This window comes from Nelusetta ayraudi, unplaced genomic scaffold (genome assembly GCF_046127955.1).
Source record: "Nelusetta ayraudi isolate G7.1 ecotype Tasmania unplaced genomic scaffold, CSIRO-AGI_Nayr_v1 ptg000233l, whole genome shotgun sequence".
Taxonomy (NCBI): domain Eukaryota; kingdom Metazoa; phylum Chordata; class Actinopteri; order Tetraodontiformes; family Monacanthidae; genus Nelusetta; species Nelusetta ayraudi.
In genome coordinates this window covers 30,001-54,514 of record NW_027466282.1, presented here as the reverse complement: position 1 = coordinate 54,514, position 24,514 = coordinate 30,001, and the positions used below count along the sequence as shown (strand labels likewise).

General features: G+C 47.6%; 1 protein-coding gene across 1 annotated transcript in view; it reads right to left on the bottom strand.

Moving 5' to 3' along the window:
- Positions 1-248: 248 nt before the first annotated feature.
- The window catches only part of LOC142882117 (glutamate receptor 4), a 45,357-nt gene continuing 21,091 nt past the window's right edge, over positions 249-24,514 (bottom strand). The window contains exons 9-15 of the mRNA XM_076016662.1: positions 20,709-20,915; positions 18,571-18,944; positions 10,759-10,957; positions 9,749-9,996; positions 6,595-6,709; positions 4,131-4,268; positions 249-2,121 (exon numbers count right to left, since the gene is read on the bottom strand). Of these exons, the coding sequence (XP_075872777.1) occupies positions 1,960-2,121; positions 4,131-4,268; positions 6,595-6,709; positions 9,749-9,996; positions 10,759-10,957; positions 18,571-18,944; positions 20,709-20,915 (1,443 nt within the window). The 3' untranslated portion in view covers positions 249-1,959. The remainder of the gene's footprint in view (positions 2,122-4,130; positions 4,269-6,594; positions 6,710-9,748; positions 9,997-10,758; positions 10,958-18,570; positions 18,945-20,708; positions 20,916-24,514) is intronic.

Below are 24,514 nucleotides of genomic sequence, written 5' to 3'. Positions count from 1 at the left end.
CAGGTGTTCAAGAGGGACATTAGAAAACATGGGCCATAATTGCTTCCAGCGTATTTTCTAACCATGTAATGCTGCTACTTTGAATAAACAAAACAAAAACATACTCCCGTGAAAATATTTCACATCACATTTTGTGCTCCTTTAACTGATGAATGTGGTCCAACAGTTCTGACTAAAGTTGAACTGTCTCGTGTAACAGGGCCACACAAACCTCTCCATCTCCACCACAAAATAATGACAACTTGAGGTCATTTGAAATTTGTTTTTACTTGATAAAAAAGATCAAAATAAAGTACAACTGAACCAAAATGAGACGCCACATTACACCTTTTGCTCAAAAGACAGATGGCAGGACCAAAAAACAAAAACATGGCATGACCTGAAAGGTTTTTTGACCGGTTCCCTCGACTGCAAAACCTCCCTTTTACCAAGCCAACGCACCAAGAAGTTGGAGTTGGTAGCTGGCATCGCAGAAGGGCCGCATCCTTTTGATTGTCCCTCCTTTTGTCCAGAGAAGTTGAGTCAGTGAGGCTTCAACGGAGGCCTCTCTGCAGGATCCGGAGTGTTTCATTAGGAAAAGGATCTTTGTTCAACATAAAAACACAGCCTCAGCTCAGGTTCCAAGTCTTACTGGGAACAGCAAAGACAGTCAGAGGAAATGGCTTTTTTTTTTTTTTGGGGGGGGGGGGGGGTGTCTTAAAAAAAAGAAAGAAAAAAAAAATAGTTTTCATATCTGTGTTGAACTCCTCCCCATCATGTACTTGACTGTGGACACTGAAAACCAGGAGACAAACAGCTTAATTTTTTAAAATTCTCAGTAGATTTCGCAGTAGAAAAAAATAGATCAAAGGATGAAAAAAATAGTTATCTTCTGACCGAAGAGACTTGAATTGCAAAGCTTGACTCACGAGCCTTCGTCTGCATTTATGTCTCTGCACAGTGAGGGAGTGTGGTTTAAGGATTTGGGGGTGGAGCTACTTCACATTCATTGATGAATATATTTTGAGTAATTTGTATCTTAATGGGTATCTGAATATCTGGGCAGTTGATACCCCTTCTACATTTGAATAAAATACTCTTTTTTTTCTTTCGATAAATGAACAAACCGTGGTAAATTCTGCCACCCCAAAGGTCTTTCAAAGTGACGCTCTTTTTTTGTTATTGCGATGACTAAAATCTTTAAAGATGATTTACAGAAAACAAACCTCAAGTCTGTCTACTACTTTATGTACATCGGTTTTAAAAAGCAAGCATGTTACACAGTCGTCTGTATGTACAGCTAAACCCTTCACTTTGTTTCTCTTAGAATATACATATTTACTTATTTTCACAGTTTCCTACGTTTGGCAATATATTTCATATCAATAGATTTCATTTGTATTATTATGAGTACAAATGTCTGTGGTCGTTTCGTCATGGCACCGATCCCAGTCTTGATATCTCTTGGGATTGTTGTCTCTTGTCCGACTAAAAACAATCTTGATTGTTGTTGTTTTTTCCCCCACAAAACCCCAAATTCACAGCAATAAAAAAAGCACAGTTTGGAGTCTCAAGTGTTCGCAGTTTTCTTGTTTTTGTGTCTCTATCATATATTATGATATTTTTAGTTTCTCTCCCGCGGTGAAGGTCGAGGAGCTCCAGCGGATTCCCACGAGTCCTTTGATTCAAGCGGGCGCCCTCAAGTGGCGGCAAAGAGAATACAAAACGGAGATTGCTCTGGTTTCCGCTGATGTCTGAGAGGAAAACAAAAAACAAAAACAAAACCCTGACCTGCAACAAGTTGTTACCTCTCTCCAGGTGGGTTCTCTGAAGCTAGTGGTCCCACTCGCCCATTTCCGGCGGCCTGTCGGGCGTGTATGCGTTTCCTGTTTCTTTGTGTTTGATTTCGTCGTGGTCGTTGTTGTTGTTGTGTTTCTTCCGTATATTGTTCGAATAAGGCACTTGGCAGGTATTTGGTTTTCACGGGAGCTCAGAGGAGACCAAGGCAAGACCGGAGCTCTGGTGAAGGGGGCCGGCGTGGACCGCCTTGGGGCAGTCCGGCGTCAGGACCCGCCCGTTCTCCCCGACGCTGCCTGTGATGGACAGACGGGCCTTGTTCCTCATGGCTTCTGTAAATGTCAGCTGGGGAGATAAGACGGAGGGACAGGTTTGTGTGCTAAGCGGAGCAAAGATTTTATTTTATTTTATTTTATTTATTTTTAAAGAAAAGAAAAAACAATGCTGACGATTGCAGATTGGAGCTCGAAGATCAGAGAAACAACCGCTGCGAGCTTTCGTGTAAAGACTTTGAGCGAGTGCGACATAAAAGCTGTCCACTAGGGGTCCTCGTAGGTCCCCAAAACACGAGTGCTCGTCAAAAGCTTTTGGCGTTTGTGTTGTTCAGGGTCTAGATACATACATACATACATACATACATACATACATACCTGGATCAGGTCCTGGTTCACATTAGTCCTAACTAAATTATGTTTTGTTATGTTAACGGCTTCAGACAAACTGGCCAATCCTCAACTGTACAAATGAGTTTTGACTTCCACAAAACATGGCCTTATCTCATCTGTGGACAGTCGTTTGCACCTATATGGCTGTAAATCAGAATCAGCTTTGCCATGTCTACCGAGCATTCTTCTCATTCATCTTAGTTTAGATGACTTGTTCAGTGCTTGTCAAAAGGGGTGAAACAAGACTAAGTGCTACATGCGATGTCTTGGCGGAATACAACGGTGTAGGACGACTTTAACACACAAGGACAAGATGTAGAAATGAGAAACGCCTCTGAACCAGAACTCCAATTTGCTTCAACGTCAATGGACAAACAGCGACTGGAATATTTCATGGAACAGTTAACAACGCTCCATAGCCATTCAGAACAGTATGAGTGCCAGCCCCATAGCCACTACATGTAAATCCATTAGCGACAGAGTTATTGCACAGTGAGTGATAGTTGCAGGCAGTGGGACAGGGAAGCTGAGTAAGCAACAATCAAGCTAATGAAAAGTTTGTGCCGAAGTGTTGATGGGGGACACATAACCACGTTGGACAGATACACACCGAGTGTGGAGACGACACCTGGGGGGCCCTAATGGTGGCAGACCTGGGGGAAATATCTGGGGTGGAAAAATGTGTTTAAATATGGCTTTACAGCACACAACTTCCTGTGGGCTTGGGGCCGGCCTTCCTCATTAGATGTGTCCCTTGGCTGTGCACTGACGTCTACACTGTCTGACGCACCTGCATTCACTCAGTGCACGTGCGTGCGTGCCTGTGTGCGTTTGTGTGTTGTGTTAAAGCTGCAAACATTTCTATTTAAGGGCAAATCAGGGCAGTCTGGAGCTGCAGGGGACCAGACCAGACATTAGATGCATGAATAGACTGCACTCTGATGGAATGTCTCCACAAGTATAGACGCGTGTGTACACGTATGACATTGGTCCTCATCTAACACACCTTCCTCGCTGTGGCCAATGAAATGGCCCGACATGGGAAAGTTTGCATTTTGTTTTGTATCTCAATAAGCTCGAAGCCCTTCGTTCCTAATGGAACCTGAGATTTCGAAGGACAGATGCCATTGGATGTTCAACAGCCTGACACAGTGCCGACTGATAAATGAGAGCCAATGTCTGCACAGGAACGCCGGGCAGCACAGGTGACACGGAAGGACTCATCACTTCCTGTCACACTGTGGAGAGGGGGAGGAGGGAAGGGGTGGAAGAGAAGCTTGAACGCAGACCAGGACTTGACGTCACATGACCACAACAGCAGAAGGAAAGCATTCACTGAGCAGTGGTGATGCTAGAAGGTCGGTTTCACTTACAGTCTCCGTGCAGGGGGAGGGGCTAGTGAAGTGGAAGGGGGAGGGATTCAAAGGCTTGCACCCTCTATGAAAAAACAAAAACAAAAAACAAAACAAAAACAAACCAAAACCCCCCCTGTGGCTACATTTTATCAGCTTCCCCGTCGCTGCCGTACTCATTGAAAGCTTCGCTAAACTCGGCTAAGTTAGCGACACTGGGCCTCGGGCTCTGCTTTTGGCTGGGCTCGGGGCTACGGCAGGGGCTGCTTGTCTGGCAGGGGTAGCAGTGGTGGGGGTGTTGGAAGTGGTGGTGTTGGGACTGGGTGTGGGCCTCCACCTTCATTCTCTTGGCCTCGTTGCGTGACTTGTAGCAGAACTCGATGAGGGCCACCAGCATGGCCAGGCCCAGACCGCCCACCAGGATGTAGAAGACCCCGGCCACGTTGCTCAGGCTGAGAGCCTGGGACGACTTGTCCTGTAGCCGGTGGAGGGGAGGCGGGGGTGGGCGGAAAAGACAAACCAGAGTTCAGCTCTGGTTGGAGCAGAGGCGCGCACACTCAACATTTAGACCCACAAGTGACAACACGGAGACAACAGAGACATCCACGTCACATAGGGGACACACACACACACACACAACATCAAACACGGCATCATTTATCAAAACATTCCACGGGTAATAAGCATCAGCTCGCTAGCCGTGCTAGCAATAATGACCGTGGGATTAGTTTCGTTTAAGGCCTACTTCAACCAAATTGCAGAACGTGACCACATAAAAACTACATTGTACCCAGTGTGCAGTTGGACATGCAGATACTTTCAGTTGAACACACCCACACTTTGCAGGTGCGCTTTTTTTGAGTTGCTCAACTTCCCTCGAAAAAAACAAACGGATGTGAGAATTCTCTGTGTGTACAGATGCATATCAGCTGAACACAGTCTTTTTGTGAAAACAGTAATTTCCTAAAGAACACAAGAAACTTTTGCTACAAAGTTTTCTGGTATATTTATTTGAATACACAGTTTTGTTGAAACATTAAAACTGCCAAAGTATTTTGGTATGGTTGTCCTGATTCAACTTTTTATTTTCAAATACAATAATGATATTGCATACTTAAGTATTGGCTGATATCAATATTGAGCCAACATTATATCACCATAAATCATACATCAGACCAATATCTGATATTAATACCGGATCGGGACACCCCCTATTTTTTGGTTCTCGAGAAGGAAAGACGGTTACAGTTACTGCTGTACATCAAAAATTAGGATCACGATGGACTCGACTTGTAGCCCCACCTAATGGTGAATCAGTAGCACTAACTTTGTATTTCAACAAAGCATAAGCTAATCATGGAGAAAACATCAAAACCAGAAATAGGGTTTTTAACTCTGGCGATTGCTGCTGTTTACATGTTGTCATAGAATAATATCTGCATTGTACAAAGCAGTGGGAGATGAGACATAGCAAGTTTGTTTTGTAATTTGGATGAAGTAGCTCTTCTCTCCCTACGTTCTTCCGTCGCTCTCTCAAATGGACCTACACCAATGCAACGCAGCTGACCTCTCTGACTCATTACTGTCACCTATCTGCCTCTAGATTATTCACGTCTAGAATTGCCACTTGGACGTTCATGCTCTTCCAGACTCCCCCCCCCCCCTCCCCCCACCTGCATTAATGGCGGTGATTGGACTCCTGACAGGTGTGTGCGCGTTTGTTCCTAGGGCAACATCTGGACCACTTGCTGGTAGGTGACGTCCAATCAGTGGGTGCGAGCCTTCTACAGACCGCTGGCTAATCTCTGTCCCCTCAAGGCTAGGCCTCCGAGTCCCTGCCTGAAGGTTTCTGTCACTCGCTGAGTGTTGTGCGTGTGTGCGTCGTAGCGTCAGCAGGCCTCAACAACAGCGCCATCGCTACAACAGTATAGAGACAGAGAGTGGAGGGGGTGGGTGGGTGGGTGGATCTCCCGGGCTGGTGGACACTGACCTTACTTCCAGAGTCCTTGGGTCCACACTCCCCTTTATCGTACCACCATTTGTTTTTCAGTTTGTCTAAGACTCCTGCTTCACTCAGTTTCAATACGGCAAGGTTTACGGGCGTTCTTCAAATCACGTGGGGGAGGGGCGAGGGCGGGAGGGGGGAAGAGGTAGGGGGTGGGGAAAATAACATAAATAACATCATAGGACATGTTATTTTATGTTATTCAATCAGAAGAAGCCCAATAAGAGCAACTCAGTACTCTCAGCAAAAGGGACGCAGCCGGGATTCGCCGCCGCCGCTACATGTCACTCGTCGAGGTCAGCGCTCGCTGGAGCGGCTATGTTGGTGGGTTATTTAGAAAAGGGGGCGGGGTCTGAACTAACAGACATGTAGAGATGGGCGGGGCCTCGGCTGCATCACTTTTTTTGGAATGGACACATGATGCCGGGACCTTTTCTTTTTTTTTTCTTTTTTTAAAATGAGAAACGCTTGAGGCTGAGTACCGTCAACCCAAAACTATTGGCTGAGAGATATTTCATTCCACACTCTTGCATTTAATGACACACTCGATGGTACTGCTGTTCCAAGGTGTATTTGGAACCTTCACTGAAACGGCAGTGCTGCGAATATCTTTGCTTCGGCAGCAATCGCACACATTTATTTCAATTCTTTTCAAGTCAAAGTTTCTGTTTTTGTCAGATTTATCTCTAAACATGCTCACAGCGGTCGTCCCGGCAGATGGCCCTGTTCCCAACAGAACACATTTTCTATTTTACCCGCATCACGGTCACACGGCCATAGCGACATAGCGGCTAACCTTCTCGCCACCGCCTCCGCTGCCACACTCTCCTTTGTCGTACCACCACTTGTTTTTCAATTTGTCCAACAGGCCTTGCTCATTGAGTTTTAACACTGCCAGGTTAACTGCACTTCTTGAAAACGATAAGACATATTTGGTGAGAGGGGTGAGGGGTGAGTATGTTGTCCAATTTGGGTGGGGGTGGGGGAAGTTGGTTAAGGGGGGGTGGGGAGGGTGGGGGGTCGGGGTGGGGTGGGTGGGTGGGTGAGGAGAAGCAGCAGGAAGAAAGGGACAAGTGTGGAAAAGTGCATCAAAGCTCCCAGTGGTTCACATCTCACCCCCCGGACACACAGAGCACACATCTCTCCCTCTGTATTAATGTATTAACATTATACTTAAATAATTTATATTACATGAAATATTGCAATTTCTCAAATTCAGCAGCAAATCTGTTGGATCAAAAGAGGAAACATCATTCAAGGCATCATCGAGTCCACATGTCTATCAAACTTAACACCCCAATATGGGTTGTTTTGTTTGATATAATCACCTCTAAATATTAAAAAGAAGCGAGCAGGCTGTCAACACCAGCATGCATGTCGACTTATGCAGCAGAATCTATTAAAAACGACTACGGTCAAGAGGTTTATTCTCCTAAAAAAAAAAAAAGTTTGAGGTCGGCAAAACTAAATCTGGTTTAAAAAGGTTAAAAAGCAGCCAAAACCAAACCACACTGTGGCTATGGGGGTAGAGAAATGCTGGGGCCACGTCCTTTTGAATGACAAATGGGAAAACAATAATCACTCTTAAGCAAATTCATTTGGTTTGTTGTTGCAATAGGAACGTGGCAGGAAGGATTGTCGGTTCCAAAATATCAACACCAGACGCTGCTTTGAGAAGCAGACACCTCTAAATAATTTACTCCTGTTTTAGTGAAGGTTTGTCAGCCAATTCAGCGGATTTCTCAGCGTTAAGCTCTTCTGGAAAAACCGTGACTGACTTGCATAAAATGTCTATGAAAAGCTCTTTAAAATAAATGTGCATTTTTAATTTCATGGCCTTCTCTTAAAGGCTGCTGCTGCTGCTGCTGCTGCTGCTGCTGCTGCTGTTGCTGCTGCTGCTGCTGCTGGCAAAGAGAGAGAGAGATTTGCCTCAGCATGCATTACAGTCCCTTCAAGTCATTTGCATCAGTATCGAAAAAAGACATGAGAAGCAGAACAGTCAGAAAGGATGATGGGTCAGAGAGAGACAGAGAAAAATGCACAGCCAATACTTTCAGTCCGCGAGACGTTCGGGGAGCCATGTTGAAAGGATCAGCCAACGGGCCAACAGCGCTGCCTGCTGTCGCTGGTGTGTTTCCGCGCTGACGTTTGGACAAGTGACTGACAGAGGACGATAATCCCCCGGAAAAAAAACAAGACGGAGGGCCAGGACGGAGGGGGGGCTACCGCGATCTGTCAGGGACTCTTCCTGGTCAAAAGGCAGCAGCAGAAAACTGGCACCAGCACGGCTGCAAAAACAAACCAGTAGCTGATCTGCTTCTACTGTTTGGGCATCTCTGGGTAGAATTTACAGGAAACAAACTAAATTCCCTCAGGAGAAAACTGCAGTGGTTGCCCATTGCTTCCACAAACTCGTCTGTCTGTCTGTCTGTCTAGACTCTTAAAACTCAGGTGACTGCAACCTGAGTTCGCTTGCACAGTGCAACGAACTGGAACTACGACACTCCAAAAATATAAAAGCTGCAGTGACAGAGCTCTTTTGAACCCTTTGGAGTTCCTCAAATGTGTTCCATAGATACTTTGCTGACATGGATGGATGAAATTGATGTTCGTTCAACGGCTGACAAGTCTGCTGGCAGTTCAAGAAAGTTCCTTCCAGACTTAAAGAGACCTTGTCAAAGTGCTGGAGCCACGTTCAGTGTCAAAAAAAAATGTGATGGATGGGGAAACAGTCGTGCCGCGATGCCACGCTCTCGATGCTCTCCGATGCCGTTTCCGTGCTGCGTTATCCTGCTCCGCAGAAACATAAACAATCGACAGGCTGTTTGCAAGCGCATGCCGTTACCCGCTGCCTCTCACGGAGGCCTGGCCTCAGCGCTGTGCTCCGATCAATGAGTGTGTGGACCGAAAGTCCCAGCGGTAACGACAGGGTAATCTCTGAGCAGGTCTGTAAATTCCACTCGGTGTGGGAAGCAGTGACAGTCTGGCAGAGTTAACCCGAGGCTTAGCGTTCAAACGGCTCCCAGAACTTTTGGATCAGGAAAAAAAAACAAGTAAATGAGGTCGTGACGATCGCTCAGGGGAACATATAAGTGGAATATCCTCCACAAATTAAAGGGGCTATATGCAACGTTCGGTTTTTAAGACTTTGAGAAAATCACAATCTTTTTCGGAACTTAGTAGCGGCGTTACATCTAGCGTAGAAAGTGGCACCTTAGTGCCCCTTGTGTACCCCAAGTGATAACGTTAATGTACAACTTTGTGTTTCCTCTCTTTCTTTGGAATCATTCTTGCTTGAGACACACGTGACCAATAAACAGCAAAAGGCAATGAACGGAAAATCTCCTGATGCTAACAATCACACAGGCGACTAAAACTAAACTAAATTTCTACGATCGTAGAAAAAAAAATTGAATAACTACAAAAAAGGACCCTCCAGCTGTACTGATGTACTTACTTACATCCACACAGGTCCTCGAGGGGGCCGGGGATGTGCAGGGACCTGGTTTGTTTCGACGTACAGGCAAAATTATTTCTAGCGGCAAATGATATTGCATATAGCCCCTTTAAAGTCCACGTGAACAAACACAAGATTGGAAAAAATAGGCTTTTTTTTTTTTTTTTTAGATGAGTTTTGCTGCAAGTCTGGAGCATGCCGGTCCAGCGTCTTTGCCCTCCAAAACAATAAGCATGGACAAGCATAGAGATTTACCTGCTGCTGAGGGCTGTGAAGAGAAAACAACACAAACAACAACTAGCCTGGCATCAGCGTCAGAGGAGCCCCCATGTGCATGCAAACAAACACAGATGTCAAGAAGCCCCGAAGCAGAAGATCCCCCTAATCCACCCACACCAAGCAGTGGAGACAGAGTGATAGAAAAGGCGGCACACCAGGGAAGGTGGAATACCATAACAACACGTGGCTCATATTGTTACACTATTCCACCCACCTTAACTGTGAACCCTTCGGTGTGGCTACGCCGTAGCCTTTGGAGTCCAAGTTCCCTCCCACTTTCATGGTGTCGCAGGGCTTCCGCTGCTCCGTGTACTCGTTCATGGTGGACTCCAGCAGGAAGGCGTACTTCCCTTTGGACTTGCGGACCCGCGCCACGCCCTCGGCCGTGGTCTTGGTGAAGACAGTGGGCTCGGCCGACTTCATGTAGCCCCACATCTTCTCGTAGACGGCGATCTTTGAGCGCTGTTGGAGGGCAGCGGGTGGGTGTTGTCGGGTTGGTGTTGTTGTTTTTTTGTTTTTTTTGGGGGGCGGGGGGGTAGGCGTGGGGCGGGAGGGGGGTATGGTGAATGGATGTCCGTGTGACAGCAAGTAGAGAAAAGGTGAGCATACGAAAGTTTGACCTCACGTAGACATGCACAGTCCTTCATTCTGACAGTGGTTAGTCACTGGTTATTTAGGTTTCTAGCATTAGATTTTTCTGAGAGTGAAATTATGATGTGTGTACTCAACATTTTCATTTTTTGTTAATTAATTAAAGTAACAGCCTATGTCACAACTTGTCTTTGCATTTTGTCTTCTTAAACACATATGGACAGATATGGTCCAAATTGCACACAATTCAATGATTAACCACCATTTCACCTTGACCCTGAAGCTGGACCAAAGAGAAAAAAAAGACCTGTTTGGAATAATCATCAGGAACGTGGAAACCAAAAAAAAAATAAAAAAAATACACTTATTAATGAGAATCTTCATGGCTTCCTTGAATTGTTGATTGAATTAACAATGTAAAAATGAATCAAGGACTTACAAACCCCGACTCTGGTCTTGTTCAGATCAACCATCTGGCCCAAATCAAGACCTGCATCTTCTCAATCAGCCCACTTCCCAAAAGATGTTTTCCCTTTTTAAAGAACTATGCCTTTTCCTCAGTGTGCAATGAGTGTGTGCTTGTTGCCCTACCTGTGTCAGAGCCCAGAATAAATGAGCGCAACTCCGACTCACCCTGAAGAACTCTTTGGTGGAGCCAGAGTCCAAGGTGCCGTAGGCGATGTCCGTCTGCTTGGCCAGGTCCTCGGCGCTCTCGATGGGCGAGACCATCCTCTCCACCGTGAGGAAGGCGGCCAGGTTAGCCGTGTAGGACGAGATGATGATGAGGGTGAAGAACCACCACACTCCGCCCACGATCCGACCTGATAACGATCTTGGAGGGGGGGGGGGGAAAGGGAGGGTGGAGGAATAAAGAGAAGGGATATTGTGGACGGATTAGAAGGAAGAGAGGAATGGAGAGATAAAAAAAAAAAAAGTAGAAAGGGGGGATTTGGAGAGAAGCGGAGCCAGGAGGGGTGATTATTGGAAAGGTGTGGGAGGTAAAGTCAGGGTGAGGGAGAGGAGGGGCGAGATAGAGAGAGACAGACAGTAGATGTTAGAGAACCCAGACGTGGAGGCTGAGAGTGAAAGGACACTTCACAATGCTCGCTCGCCGCCACAAGGTGGAGCTCTGACAGCGCTCCAGGCTGCCAGCGCTGTTGTCCCCTCATTAGAGAGGAACGGCCGTGATAGAGAACCCCGGCAACGCTTCTGTTGATGGAGAAGATGGGCTTCACGCCCCCCGAACCGCTTCCTCCCATCTCCGCCCCTGCTGAAGAGAGGGTAAGGACCAGGGACGGGTCCGCGGGCCAACGGCTGCGCCTTTCTCCCCCCCCCCCCCCCCTGTGCCGGTCATGTTCGCTCAGGGGAGACAGAGAGAGACCCGCTGCTCGAGAGCGGCGCGAGGTCGTGAGGAGAATCTCAAAGCAAAAATGCTGCACTGAGGAGAACAAACAAGATCTCCCCTCGGTGCAAATCATAGAGGCGAGGCAGCACGAGCCCCGCAGGCCTCGCTGTCAGACTGAGGGAGTGAGAGGACAGTCCAGCTCTCTCTCTCTCTCTCTCTCTCTCTCTCTCTCTCTCTCCCTCTCTCTCTCTCTCGTCGTCATTATCCCCCCCCCAGGTCTGCGGTTTCTTGTGCCGTCTCTTTGCAGTCTGGCTCCATTTCTGACCGTCACCTATTCTGGTTTGTTATTCATTTTTTATTTTATGAATATATTTCAGGTTTCATCCTTTCCTTCCGAAGCCAAGGAACGCCCACTTTAATAAACAAGAGCGGTTCCACACAAGCGGTTGTGGGAAACGTGCCATTTCTCTGTCTGCAGCAGCCCGTGTGTGTGCGTGCGCGCGCGGCCGTGGCTGAGGAGGAGAGGAGGCCACTTCCTTCATGCCGCAGCAAAGCGTCTCTCTCTCTCTTTCTCTCTCTCTCTCTCTCTCTCTCGCTCTCTCTCTCTCTCCCTCTCTCTCCACACGCATGCAGGAAGCTTTGCCCATGAAATAGACTTACTTGACGCATTAGCTCTGGATTTGAATACAAATGACTCTCCCCCACCATCACCTCCCCCCTCCCCCTCCCTCCCTCCCGCAGCTTCCTGTTCCATCTTCCAGCAGACGGCCGAGCGTTTGAGAGAATTTAGCAGTCAAAGAATGAGCGGCGGGATGGAGAGTGTGGCGTGCGTGTCGATAAGACGGGTGGATGATCCTCTCTCTGATGCTTTATTTCCACCCTGTTTGCTTCCCTCCTGAACCTCCCAAACCTCCCTCCCTCTCCGTCTCCCTCTATCGGACCCTCTCCATCTTCACTCCCAGTCTTTCCCTGCCAGCTGCTACTGCAGCTGCAGCGGTGGTGGATTGTGGGACTGCAATAATGGGACTGGAGGTGTCTTCAACCCTCTGTGTGCGTGTTTTTGCATGTGTGTGTGTGTGTGTGTGTGTGTGTGTGTGTGTGATGTGCACGCTGGCTGATAGCGCTGACTTTGATCCACGTTGACACACTGCAGCGTTGCGGTGCCTCTGCGGTAAACAAACGCAGGGTGGTGGAGGTGGTGGAGGTGGTGGTGGTGAGCACTGGCTCAGATCCTTCAGGCCAATAGCAAGAGCCCCGGCGCTGACGTGCACACACCTCTGCCAAAGGGATGCATTGCTTCAAAATCGCCGGTTAACGTCCTTGTCTGCGAGATGCAAGAATGACTGACTGGAGATCACTGAGGCGCAGCAAAGGTGCCACTTTGTCAGATGGAGCATTTCATCAGCGTCTCGCAGGAGACCAGCTACAGTGTGGCCTTTAGGAGAGAGGGGGGCAAAGAGGCGTCAGCAGCGCAGCTCCAGCAATAGTCGCTCTACAAAGGACCGCTTTTTATTGTGGTTGTTTTTTCTGGCTGTATTGTTCTGCAAGCTCCAGTCTAGAGTTGGTTTTTGGAAGGCTGATATCACATGTTGCTCTTACAAAAGCGACCCAAGTCCAATATGAGGAAAATGTAGAGAAATGGTAAAAAAAAAAAAAAAAAAAAAAAAAGGGGGGGGGCCTGCTCTGGCCGCCGACGCTGGCTGTTGATGCCGACATCGCCAGGAAACCCCTCAAAAAGCTTTCCACTGTGGGACTGTCCAAGTCCGAGGCCCTGATGAGACAAACCAGTGGTTTATCTTTGCATCGCTGGGTAACAGTCACATGGATCTGGGTGGCTGCTTTTGTTGGTGGCGCTGTAGAGCCTCCTGGCTCCTCATGTTGTATGTCATTCCTCCTGTTTGTGAACTAATTCACCACTCTGGACCCGTGCGGCTAATGTGATGAGTTTCGATGCACGTTTAGTGGATGAAATATGCACTGCAAGAGGTCTCATTAATGTGTGTTAGCAAATTGCACACTTCCTGTTTGCTTTTTTACCCAAAACCTAATTTCAGGTTTATTTTTCTAAACGAATGGAAATAGCGCACGTCCGGTTCTTGATGAGACGAACACGTGGGTTTTTGTCCCACGTCCCTACGACTTTCCTCGTGGCTTTCATCAGTCTTGAAATGTGTGCAAAGTTTGCTGAGTTCTGAAGCATCTTGAGGTTCGAAACCCCGTAAGACGAAAAAAAAAAAAAAAAAAGGAGAAACAAACACTACAATTTCAACTGGGTCTTTCGCCCTGCGATAGACCTGTTCTGTTCCAGAGCTGGTCTTATCATTGGGGCTCAATCCCCCAAAATAAAGTGTTGGCCCTTTAATACATGCTGCTCTCTGTGTTTTTGGGGCAATATAAAGCTCTGCAGATACAATAAAATCCAGTGCACGGTAGCCGCATGGTGTGAATTGTTGTAAAACACCGGGGGAGAGTTTGACTGTAATGATGTATGAGATCAGGTCTCCCACGAGTGAGAGGAAACAAGGAAAAAAATAGATGGGGAAAAGTATTAGACGAAATAAAGTGAAAAAAACAAGAGAAATTGGCTACAGAGGTGGAGAAATTGGATTCTTCAAAGCCGGGCAGGAAGCCTCAGGGAAGAAAAGGAGCGAACGTGGAATAAAATGAAAGACAACGTTTTCAGCAATTAGTCAGCATTTTAGACTTCGGTCTGCTCGACTTGTTTTACTTCGTCTGTATTAAGCGGGAGCGATTTAACAGGGGCAGCATGGTCAAAGCAATGCAAAAATCTCTTTCTGCTTTCATCTGCAAGTTTTGGTTAAATTATTCCATCCATGTAAATGAGGTGAAGTAGAACTACAGCTGCTAACGTGCACCGAAATTAATTGGCACCAACCTTTGGAGCACCGTTTAAAGTAAAAATGCTCTTTAAAAAAAAAAAAAAAAAAAAAAAACATGACAAGGGTGACAGGACTATTAGACTAAATGTAGGTGTGATATTAATATGTATTTATGTCACTCCTCTTCAGAAAAACTCCAGATGAGGAGGAGAGAATATTTCAGCCTGCACTTAAAAAAAAAAAAAAGACAGTTTAATTGAATTGTTATTATGATTTGACCCAGCAAATTAATTTATCATTGACAACATAATAAAAAGTCAAGGTTCGTTAGTGGCTGCAGGGTCCTCCTGTCATTTTTCAAATGAAAAGCCAAGTTCAAAACATACCAAAGGTTAATAATTCTGATGGGAGTTTAAAAAATTGTCACACTCTGTTATGTTTCTGCTGTCATAAGCTCAACTGTGGACATTTCATTAACTTCATTTTGAAAAGCAAAGGGAGCTGGCAGGGGGGGAAATGGACCTCAGATCCCGCTGATGCTCAGCGGCAAAATGTTCCGGGAGATGCGCTGACAGGGAATGTCAGCCCATGAGATCAGGGAACAGCCGCTCGCCTTCATTTTAGAGCAACACGCGGGTTTTTGCGCGCAAGAGATGGCGCCGGACCCCCGAGCAAACGGCCCCTAATTTCAAAGCAGCGCGCGACAAATCATCCGGGCGTGATGAAGGACGAAGCGCCGCTGACAGAAGTGGAAGGTGACGCGGCAGAACGGCAGCGTGTCGGCTGGTTGACGAAGCTAATTGGCATCGAATTAATGGAATAATGAGGATCTTGCAGATAGACCACTTGAAAGTCATTTTCCCCCTCCTTTCTCCCCCCCCGAGGCTGCTTTTGTTGGCCTGAATCCACGGCCCCAAATTAAAAGCTACGCCTCGTGCGTCGCCATCAGGAAATTTGTCATCAGCGCGCCTGAGCTAATCGCGGCTAATCAAGCCTTTCTCTCGCCGCTCCCATTAGCCCGGCGGGAATGTGGCCACGGTGATTTCCACCAGGATGAGACAATGATGACCTGTCAGATTCGACGCGGCGGTGGCGACGGACGGCACCTGGAGCGGCCGAGGCAGATTTGAAGCGTCACCGTCACGCAGGTGAAAGACGTCACATTGATCATTTGTGACTGGCTGTGCAGCCGAGTGACGTCCTGTAGTCTCAGGACAACCCCCCCCCCCCCCCACCCCCCACCGCCCCCCCAGAGTGACACAAGACCTCGACTCATCTGGGATTTGTAGCCCAATTAGAAGGGTGATAATGTCATCATTTCGTTTGATTTGACCCCCCCCCCCCCATCATTACTCTCGCTCGCTCCACACCATCGTCCGCCACATTTCCACTGAGAGGTTGCCATCAGAGAGGCGGGGATATTAATCACCAAATTAATTATTCCAGGCTGCTGCCTTGAGGGAGCTGTGGGGGTATTAACCCCCGAGGAGAAGTTCTGTGCTGATTTCGCTTTTTCCCGTTGGAGCTGCGTCATGTGACGAGCACTGAGGACAACGGCACCAAGACAGAACTGCAACCCTGCAAGTGTGTAGAGGGCAAGAAAAGGGACTAGACGGGCATGAAAGAAGTGTGACAACTTAATGTTGCTGCCAGTGTTGCATAACTTGGTGCTTCCATCTGAGGGACCTAAAGCTCAGGAATCAATCTTAGTTGTTTTATTCTGAACATTACCATGTTTCCTGCTTTTAAAATACCATCCTTTCCCTCTACGTGAGCCCATTTATCCAAATATCTCTCCCCAACGTCGACTGCAGTTCCACAGGAGCTGCTTGGTAATTGGGCGGCAGCCTGGGTCTGAGTTTGAGCCCGAGCCCAGTGCCGATGGATCTGTGCAGGGCCAGCGGGATTAGCAGCGGGCGGCGGAATACCGCGGAACCCGCAGCCGGCCGGAGTCGGAGCGGGTTGAAATGTAGACTTTTAATTTAGGGGCCGACATTTGTTGCGCGGCTTTGGGTGCTTATCTGCTGTATGCAGGCGGAGAAGCAGTGGCCGGGGGGAGGAGGAGGTGGTGGTGGTGGTGGTGGTGGTCGGGGGGGAGGGGGGGGGGGGGGATGGGTGAACACGGCCAATGGTCTCCTTAAACTAGCGGCCTTACTCACAGTCAGCGGGGCCATTACCGGCTCCTCTCTAGGCTGCTGCATGCGTGCGGTCGGGCTATAAATCGGAATGGGCCTCGGCATCCTCCATCTTGTGTTGTGCGTCTCCTCCGGTGGTGGAAGGGGGAGGGAGTGCGGGGAGGTGGGGGGGGGGGGTCTGGGTTGGGTGGCTGAAAGACACAGGCTGCTTTGGTCCTCCATTCATCTCCTGCTATCTTAGCCACTCTAAACACGCAGCCTGATCCATGAGGTCTTAAAGCAGATAAAATACTTAATGTGCGAAGCCACTAAAAAAAAAAAAGGAGCCGCTTTAGCCGCGTCTTAAAATAACCCAAAGAAGTGCATCTGCCGCAACTCGAAAGCGTGACAAAGCAGCTGAGAAAGGCTCTACGGGAAATGAGAAACTACTCAGAGTTTAAGCTTCAGCCGGTTGCACCATCAGCCGGGGAGCCTGATCTTTGATTCCAGTCGGACTGACATTTGACTGTACAGGCCGACACTTCCTCAAACCTTTTGGCTCGGCTGAGGTTTTTTCGAGCAGTTTGTGCAGACAGTGGGCGTCGGCACGCCGAGACTTTCGAACGGGAACGGGAGCTGGAGACGCGGCGAGGACGCAGCAAAGCTGACAAAGAGGCAGACGAGGAGACGACCCGCAGAGGATACAAGACCCCGCGTCTCAGACACGACACAACATGCGACACACACACACACACACACACACAGGCACGTGGACCGGCCATGAGCAGAAGACAGTGTAGAGTAACACGGCAGGCAGCCTCAAACAGCGCGCGCGTAAACACACACGCAACACAACTCAACACATTCTTCACTGCGTACTAACTTATTATTCAGCAAGCGAGTTTGACAATGACAGTCGCTGATGTTTACCTAAATGTGGTTAAGATCATTTGCAGTGGACTGCGAAAGTCATCAAAAAATTGTAAGCGAGTGGGTATTAGCATATGAGAGAACAAAATGGCCCCGCCAAACGAGGTTGTGCCAAAGGACATTTGTTGTCTTTTTGAGAGCTAATATGTTGCTCAACAAGGAAATAAGGAACAACAAATAGAAAATGGGTCAACTGTTGGTTTGATAGGAACGTCAAACACGGCTAGAATTTTACTATCAGCCCATGACTTTTCTGGAGTCATGCAAATGATCTCTTCAATTTTTTTTTTTTTTTTAGGAGATTTACTCTAGTGACACAAACAGGTTAAACTAGGCAGACAGTCACGCCTGCGGTGAGTGAAAACCTCAGTGTTCATTGTTTAGTGGTTCGCATTTGCCTTTGAATTTGACGATCATTGCTAATGAGACAATGCTAGCATGCTTATCCGCTACGCCTGATACAAGAGTAGAGAAAACACTGCTGCTGCTAGCATACAGCACAACATACAGCACCCTCGTGCCCTTTTGTTAGCATTAGTCTGTGGTGCAAGGCTGCGCTGCTGATGCATGCTGGGATTTCCTGCTAAGCCGAGACAACTGGCCTTGTTACATATGCAAATGTGCGATTGTGACAGTTAAATATTGAACCGGGGTCCTGCCGTTGGGAGGTTTTCACGTCATCCAACAGTGCCTTCATCCCACCGCTAAAACTAGAATATTCTAGAGACATACACGTAAACTGTATTGCTAAAGTTGATTCACTGAAGTCGTTAATGTCAAAAGTGCATGAACTGAAGAAATTATAATTAGATATGTAAATGGTGTTCATGTTTCAGGTCACAGACACAGTGTTGGAAAACAGGACATGAAGCTACACCATCTTTTATAGCAAGGAATGTTAGTCCAAATGAAAAACAGTAGGACAATTTTTTTATTTTATTTTATTTATATTCCCTGCCTTTCGCAGCTTGTCACAGGAGGGTGTCAAGACCCTGTCACATTGAGCCTGTGTCAATCAAGCATTTCCCGGAAAATAATGACAGCAGGACTTAAACGAAGTGGCAGGAGTCCAGCACCCGATCGGACGTGATGCCACGCTGCGATTATAATTAGCTTTAATGTGATACAAAGTGTCTGTGAGCCTGAGGGCGGAACATTGCAGCAAACATCCTAAGAGTGTATGACAACTTTAAACAAACGAAGACACCTGACTTACCTGGGGGAAATGTCACAGCCCTGCTGCATGAAGGCTCCCAGGGAGAACCAGAGAGAGTTGAAGATACCAAACTCGTTGGGGGGCTGGTCGCTTGGCGGACCGTCGGTGCCCTCCTCGGGCTCCTCGGTGTGCCATTCGTACGGGCTGAAGCGGCTGACCAGGAAGAGCACCACGCTCACGCCGATATAGGCGAACACGATGCACATCCAGATCTCGTAGGCCAGAGGGTCCAGGAAGGAGAACACCCCGGGTTTGGACTTTTGGGGCTTCTTGATCATGATGGAGATGCCCAACGACATGAAGGGCTTTGAGAAGTCGATCACCTCCTCCCGGACTAATGTGATAGTCAAAGGGGCCACAGCGATTTCCGCTTTCTGGAGGAGGAGGGGGAGGAGAAGGAGGAGGAGGAGGAGGAGGGGGAGGAGGGGTGGATGGGTGGGTTGGATGCAAAAAGGAATTTGATTATCCATCTGATCTGATTGAGGCCTCCTTTGAGAGCAACTCGGAGTCTAAATGAGGACAGATAAACAAGCGCAAATGATGGATCATCGCTCAGAGTCGGGCCGTGCAACAACCCGGCATCGTTTCGCCACAGATACGACGCACCGACCGCCCGCCCGCCCGCCCGACCGCCCGCCCGACCGCCCGCCAGCCAGCAGTAAACAAAACAAGGACAATCACCTGTGTTATCAGATTTTCCACCCGAGCTCTGATGAAACTTAGACAGTGGCTGAATGCATCTCAAAGCGCCGGAGTTTCAGACAGTCGGAGGAGAAAGGAATTTGCGCAGCCCCCGTCCAAAGCTGAGAGGCTTAGCTGAAAGTCGGGGCGGGCGAATCAGCAGGGAGGATAAAATAATGTGTCAGAGAAATATGCTTACAGCGCAGGCAGGCAAAAAATGGGATCGAGGAGCCTCCGAGGTCTGCGGCTGTGCAGAAAGTGCACAGTGGGCTGGCTGGAAATCCACAAAACCAGCTTACGGTTTGCGACTTGGCGGCGCTCGTGACCTTGTCTGCCTGGCTCGGGAGTGCCGAGTGCGGAGGGGTGGGGGGTGGCGGGCAGCGGGCTTAATATCAGCCAGAATTTCTAAAGTTTCATTGCGGCCCGGCTGACAGTTAAAGGGGAGCGGAAGAAAACAGGGGTGAGTGGGACGGAGAACGAAAACGATTTAAGGCGCTTTCATCCTCGGCTAAGAAAAAAAAAAAAAACCAGAAACTTCCCCCCTCCCCCTCCTCCTCCCCCACTGCAATAAGATGACAGCCCCGGGCCGTTTGGCGCGGCCGGGGAAACATGGCTGGTTGAAAAGGAGAGTGCGGAGCTTTCGTGGGAGGACGGAGCTCTTTTTTGGAGGGGAAGTGGGGAAGTCATGAATGGACCCGAAAGCAAAGTGCTGACAGCCTCACTGTCCTCAGTCGTCCCCGCGGACACCGGCACAAACACTCTGCTCGGAAAGGACAGAGCAAACCTTGCCAAACTTCAACGCCCCTCTGCACAGGCGGCACGCTTTCAAAAATCAAACACTTGAGACGTGGTTTTTGCTAAAGGTCACAAGAGTCGTTTCTGATTTAATCTGCGTCGGCTCCAACTTATTAAATGAGCGTTTAAGTTGTTTCTAATGGGACCTAAGGGGGTAATTAACGACAATGAAAAAAAAACCAAAATGAACTGCCGGAACTAACAGAATTACAAGATGGATTATTGTTGAACGCATTTTAAATGTTGGTTTATCTACTGTGCTGGCATAAGTTCATTTGTGATCTGAAAACCTCTCTGTTCAGCGATGTTTTCCTTTTCCAGGAACACGACGGTGACACTCTAACAAAGGCATTAATGGAAAACGCTGCGTTTTGATAAGTCGGCTGCGATCACGACAAGGTTATGAGGATGAGAAATGAAAAATAAAAATGCGGCCTATTAAACACGCCTTGCTTCCTTTCAGCTTTAAGGGGGCTGAAAACCAACAGATTAGAGGAGGACACGGCGCTGTCTCTAATTATCGCCATAAATCTCGGTGACGGCACAGAATTAAAGTTTGAAAGAGATGAGTCAGCTCCATGAAAAGCTCATCTCTGCCCCGGAATATTGCTGCAGGGGAGCTGAGGGGATGAGCCACTTCCTGTCAGTCAGTCTGTTCTTACCCCGTACACCAGCTCCCCGACCATCCCGTTCCAGATCTTCGTCTCTGGGTCCCTGGCGCCGTACTTCCCGTCGGGGACGATGGAGATCTTGTACTTGATGCCGATGTGCTTGGCGATCTCCGAGGCCAGGTCCACGCAGTAGCCTTCGTACTGGTCGTTGCCCTCGTACATCTCCCAGTTCTTCTTGAGCATCACGTAGGGACCCTCCTAGAAACACCGGGCGAACCACACCGTCAGGAAGACGCACGGACACACAAGGCGAGGGAGTTTGGGGACAAGTGAGCAGGATGGTTTCAAAAGAAAAGTGAAGCTCGTGGCACCCTGAGGGCGTTCGACCGTCCGCCGTGGAGCAATGATTGGATGCGCAGCCTCCCATGCAGTTGCATGCAGCAGCGGCAAGACAACACTGGCAATTGTGATGGTCAGAGCAGTCTGAAAGTCACTTTTAAGGTAACAAATTGTAGCTGGCCCATCATGCAGTGCCTAAATACAGGAGATATATTCTGGTGGGAAATGACCTCTAGGGCTAGAGGTCAGCACCGATTCAGATTTAGTCAAACACAAGTGGAAGCTCCAACAAAATCAGTCTGAAAAAACACAGAGAGAGCAAAAGAAAGAGCGATTTAGCTGATTCCGACTTTTGTTTGTAGAGGATAAATTCACAGCACAAAGGAGAATGCGGGAAAGATGCAGGTGTCATAAAAAAAAAAAAAAAAACAAAAAGAAAAAACAACAAAGCCGTACGCTGTGAGCAAAGAGGGGAGGAAGGCAGGGAGGGTGGGTGGAAAAAAACCCAGAAAACATCAAAGCGTTATGTGAATCTATGATGCGGTGAGATCTAAAGCGAGTATGACTAAGCAGAAGCGGCTGCAGACATAAAGCTGAAGGGGAAGTGAGGAATGAGCCACAGTCAGGCTGAATGACTTAATGCCCAAAACAAGCTCGAGACGACTGGAACGCTTAAAGTAATCAGGCATCAGGCTGCACGGCCGCCAGCCGCAGGTTATAGATCATTACGCCGCGCCGTCGCTCTCGGGGTAATCTAAATGTGAACCTTGGCCACTCCTTACGCCCCATATTTCCCAAGCAAATTACTTTTGTCATGGAGGGTGGTCGATTGCATATTGAGAAGGGGGTGGGGTGGGGGGGCAATTTATTGCTGAGATGCATGTACCTCCCCCCCCTCCCATCCCCCACCCCCGACTTTGCCCCGGGGATGCAGCAAGGTAGCCATAGACTCCTCTGTGGGAAAGGAGCAGCAGAGCTCAGCTGAGCTCAGCGCAGCCCCAGGCGCAGCCACATGTCGACGCCCGTCAGACAGAACAGTGTGTTAGCGAATGTTTTCACCGCAAAATTGCTTCCAACCTGAGAAGGTTTCTTTTCTTTTCTTTTTTTTGAGGGTAACAATACCGCCCGAATGATGAGGAATTTAGTGTTTGATCAGACCTCAGCCGAAAATAACCCCACTGGTTTTGGTTTTCAGCCAAACAGACAGGCAGGCATCAATCATGTTCGGTTTTATTATGTCTTTCTTTCTTTTTATTTGAGTGGTACTCTTCTTGTTTTTTGTATACGTGTTCAAAAATGAATTCATTCATTCAAATATTCATTCAACTCCATTCAACTCTCGCACTCATTTCCCCCCTTGTGGCCATTTCTGGTATTGTAGCTAAAAAGTTCTCTGCTGTGTTCTTCTGCAAGCCTTGTGTAACCAATCGGCTTCCTTTTAGTCGCAACAAAGGCGGGAAGTGACTGCTGCAGGCTGCAGTTTTAAACCACAGAGCACGAGGAGTGGAAGCAGCGGCTGCGAGTCGGGCTGCCGCTGCTGCTAATGCTGCGCTAGCGGCAGTTTTTTTTTTTTTGCTCTAAAAAAAGAACAAAGAAGAGCGCTAGAGGCGTTTTCTGGTGGGAGAGATGTTTTCACCTGACTCTCTACTGACTTTTGCAAGAGTTGTGTTCACAACCCAACAGTGCATTGGATTATGAGGCAGTGACACTGAGCTCGACTGCGTTACTGCAACGCTTCCGACTCTTACAGGTTCAACTGCCATTGAAAACTCTGGCTGGTTGACGCTGAGCGGGATGGACAGAAGGTCTCCGATCAACATACGACTTTCCTTTTCCAGACTTTCCCTTTGCAAGCATTTTTCCAAGGTCTTGAGGTGAACATTCTGTCGGGAGTGACGACACATTTTCAAAATGGAAAAAAGCAGTTTATGATCAAGACAGTGTTTCACTGCTTGCATTCTTGCAGTCAGTCTTTTCCAGTCTATCCAGTCTTTTTTTTTTCCTTTCAAGTATACAGGATGACAGGCCTGACAAGATCGATCGTTCTGGCATCGTCTCAGTGGTCTTCGCAGCAGAGGCCAACGCGGCCGCTGACACGCTGGTCAATAATTGCAACCAAACCTATTTCCCTCATTCATAAAGAGACTAATTAACGTGCTCTTAAAAGCACAGACACACAGGCTTGCGTGCATGCACACACGCACACACATATTGCTGGAGCCGCTTGATTTAATCCATAAAAGGCTGGAACTCCAGTCACACGCAGCCGTTTGACCATTCGTAATGTGCTTTTTATCTCTTTGTGCAGCGTTTGAGACAAGTAGTCTGCTAATCTACACGTCTGAATGGAGCTCCGAGCATTAAAACTATGACCCACAACATTTTATATGCCAACCATAAAAAAAAAACAACCTGTTAAAACATGCAATAAAATTTGTCTGTGAGTCACTTCGCCACATTTTATTTGCTTTAATGTGATTTAATGGGTTAGAACGCAGAGAGAAAAATGCAAATGAAAATGTCAAAGAGACATTTTGGGGTCTTGGTCTAAAAGGTGCATTTTGTTTCACCTCATTGAAACTCTTTCACTCACACAAAATCCCCAAAAACTACCCAGACACCAAACTGGTGAGAAAAGCAGAAAAGCAGTCTGTAAGACTGCTTAAAATAAACATTCCTCTCTGAAAATGAAGCTAAACATGTATTTATATATACATGTGTGTATATATATATATATGTATATATATATATATATATATATATACATATATATATATATATATGTATATATAAACGTCCACTTTACAAATTGGTGTGTTTTAAAACAATGAGCTGAAGCGTTTCACAGAAGCTTCCTGGCTGATCCCTGCTCCTAATAAAATCTAAAGGCAACAACGTTTCCTTCCGTCACCACGACTACAAATGACATGTGCTGTACGGGGAGGTTGTTAAAAAAATAGAAATCAATTTCTTACATAAATGAACAGAACAGGGTTTCTTGTCATTGTACAAGAGAAAAAACAATAACGACGACAACAAGAGAACCTCACAAATCTCTTCTCGGTGATTCAGACGTCCAGTCAGAGACATCACGGCTTCATCAAGGCTTTGCCAACATTATCCTCGCCAACATTTAAAGCAACAGTGAGAGGCAGCAGTCACAACGTAATAACCGTAATATCATGCGGCATATAAAAAGCGGAATGGAATGATTATGAGAGCATTAGCCACTCTAAGCTGCTGGCAGGGAGCCCTCCCCACTGTGTAACGGACCGCACGGTTGAGCAGGTAGTTGGGGGGGGAAGGAAGGAGGCAGAGTCAGAGCAAACAAAAAACTAGTCTTTAAGTTTGGGGAGGTGTGATGTTCCGACCTCGCTGGGGTCCAGAGGCCCTTGGGGAGGGTGCGTGGGAGCAGGGCAACAGAAAAGGAAAAAGGCTACAGACTCACGGTGCCATGGAATTCCAGCCACAAGTGTTTCAAGTGATCAGCCACACAAACACAAGGACATGAATGTATG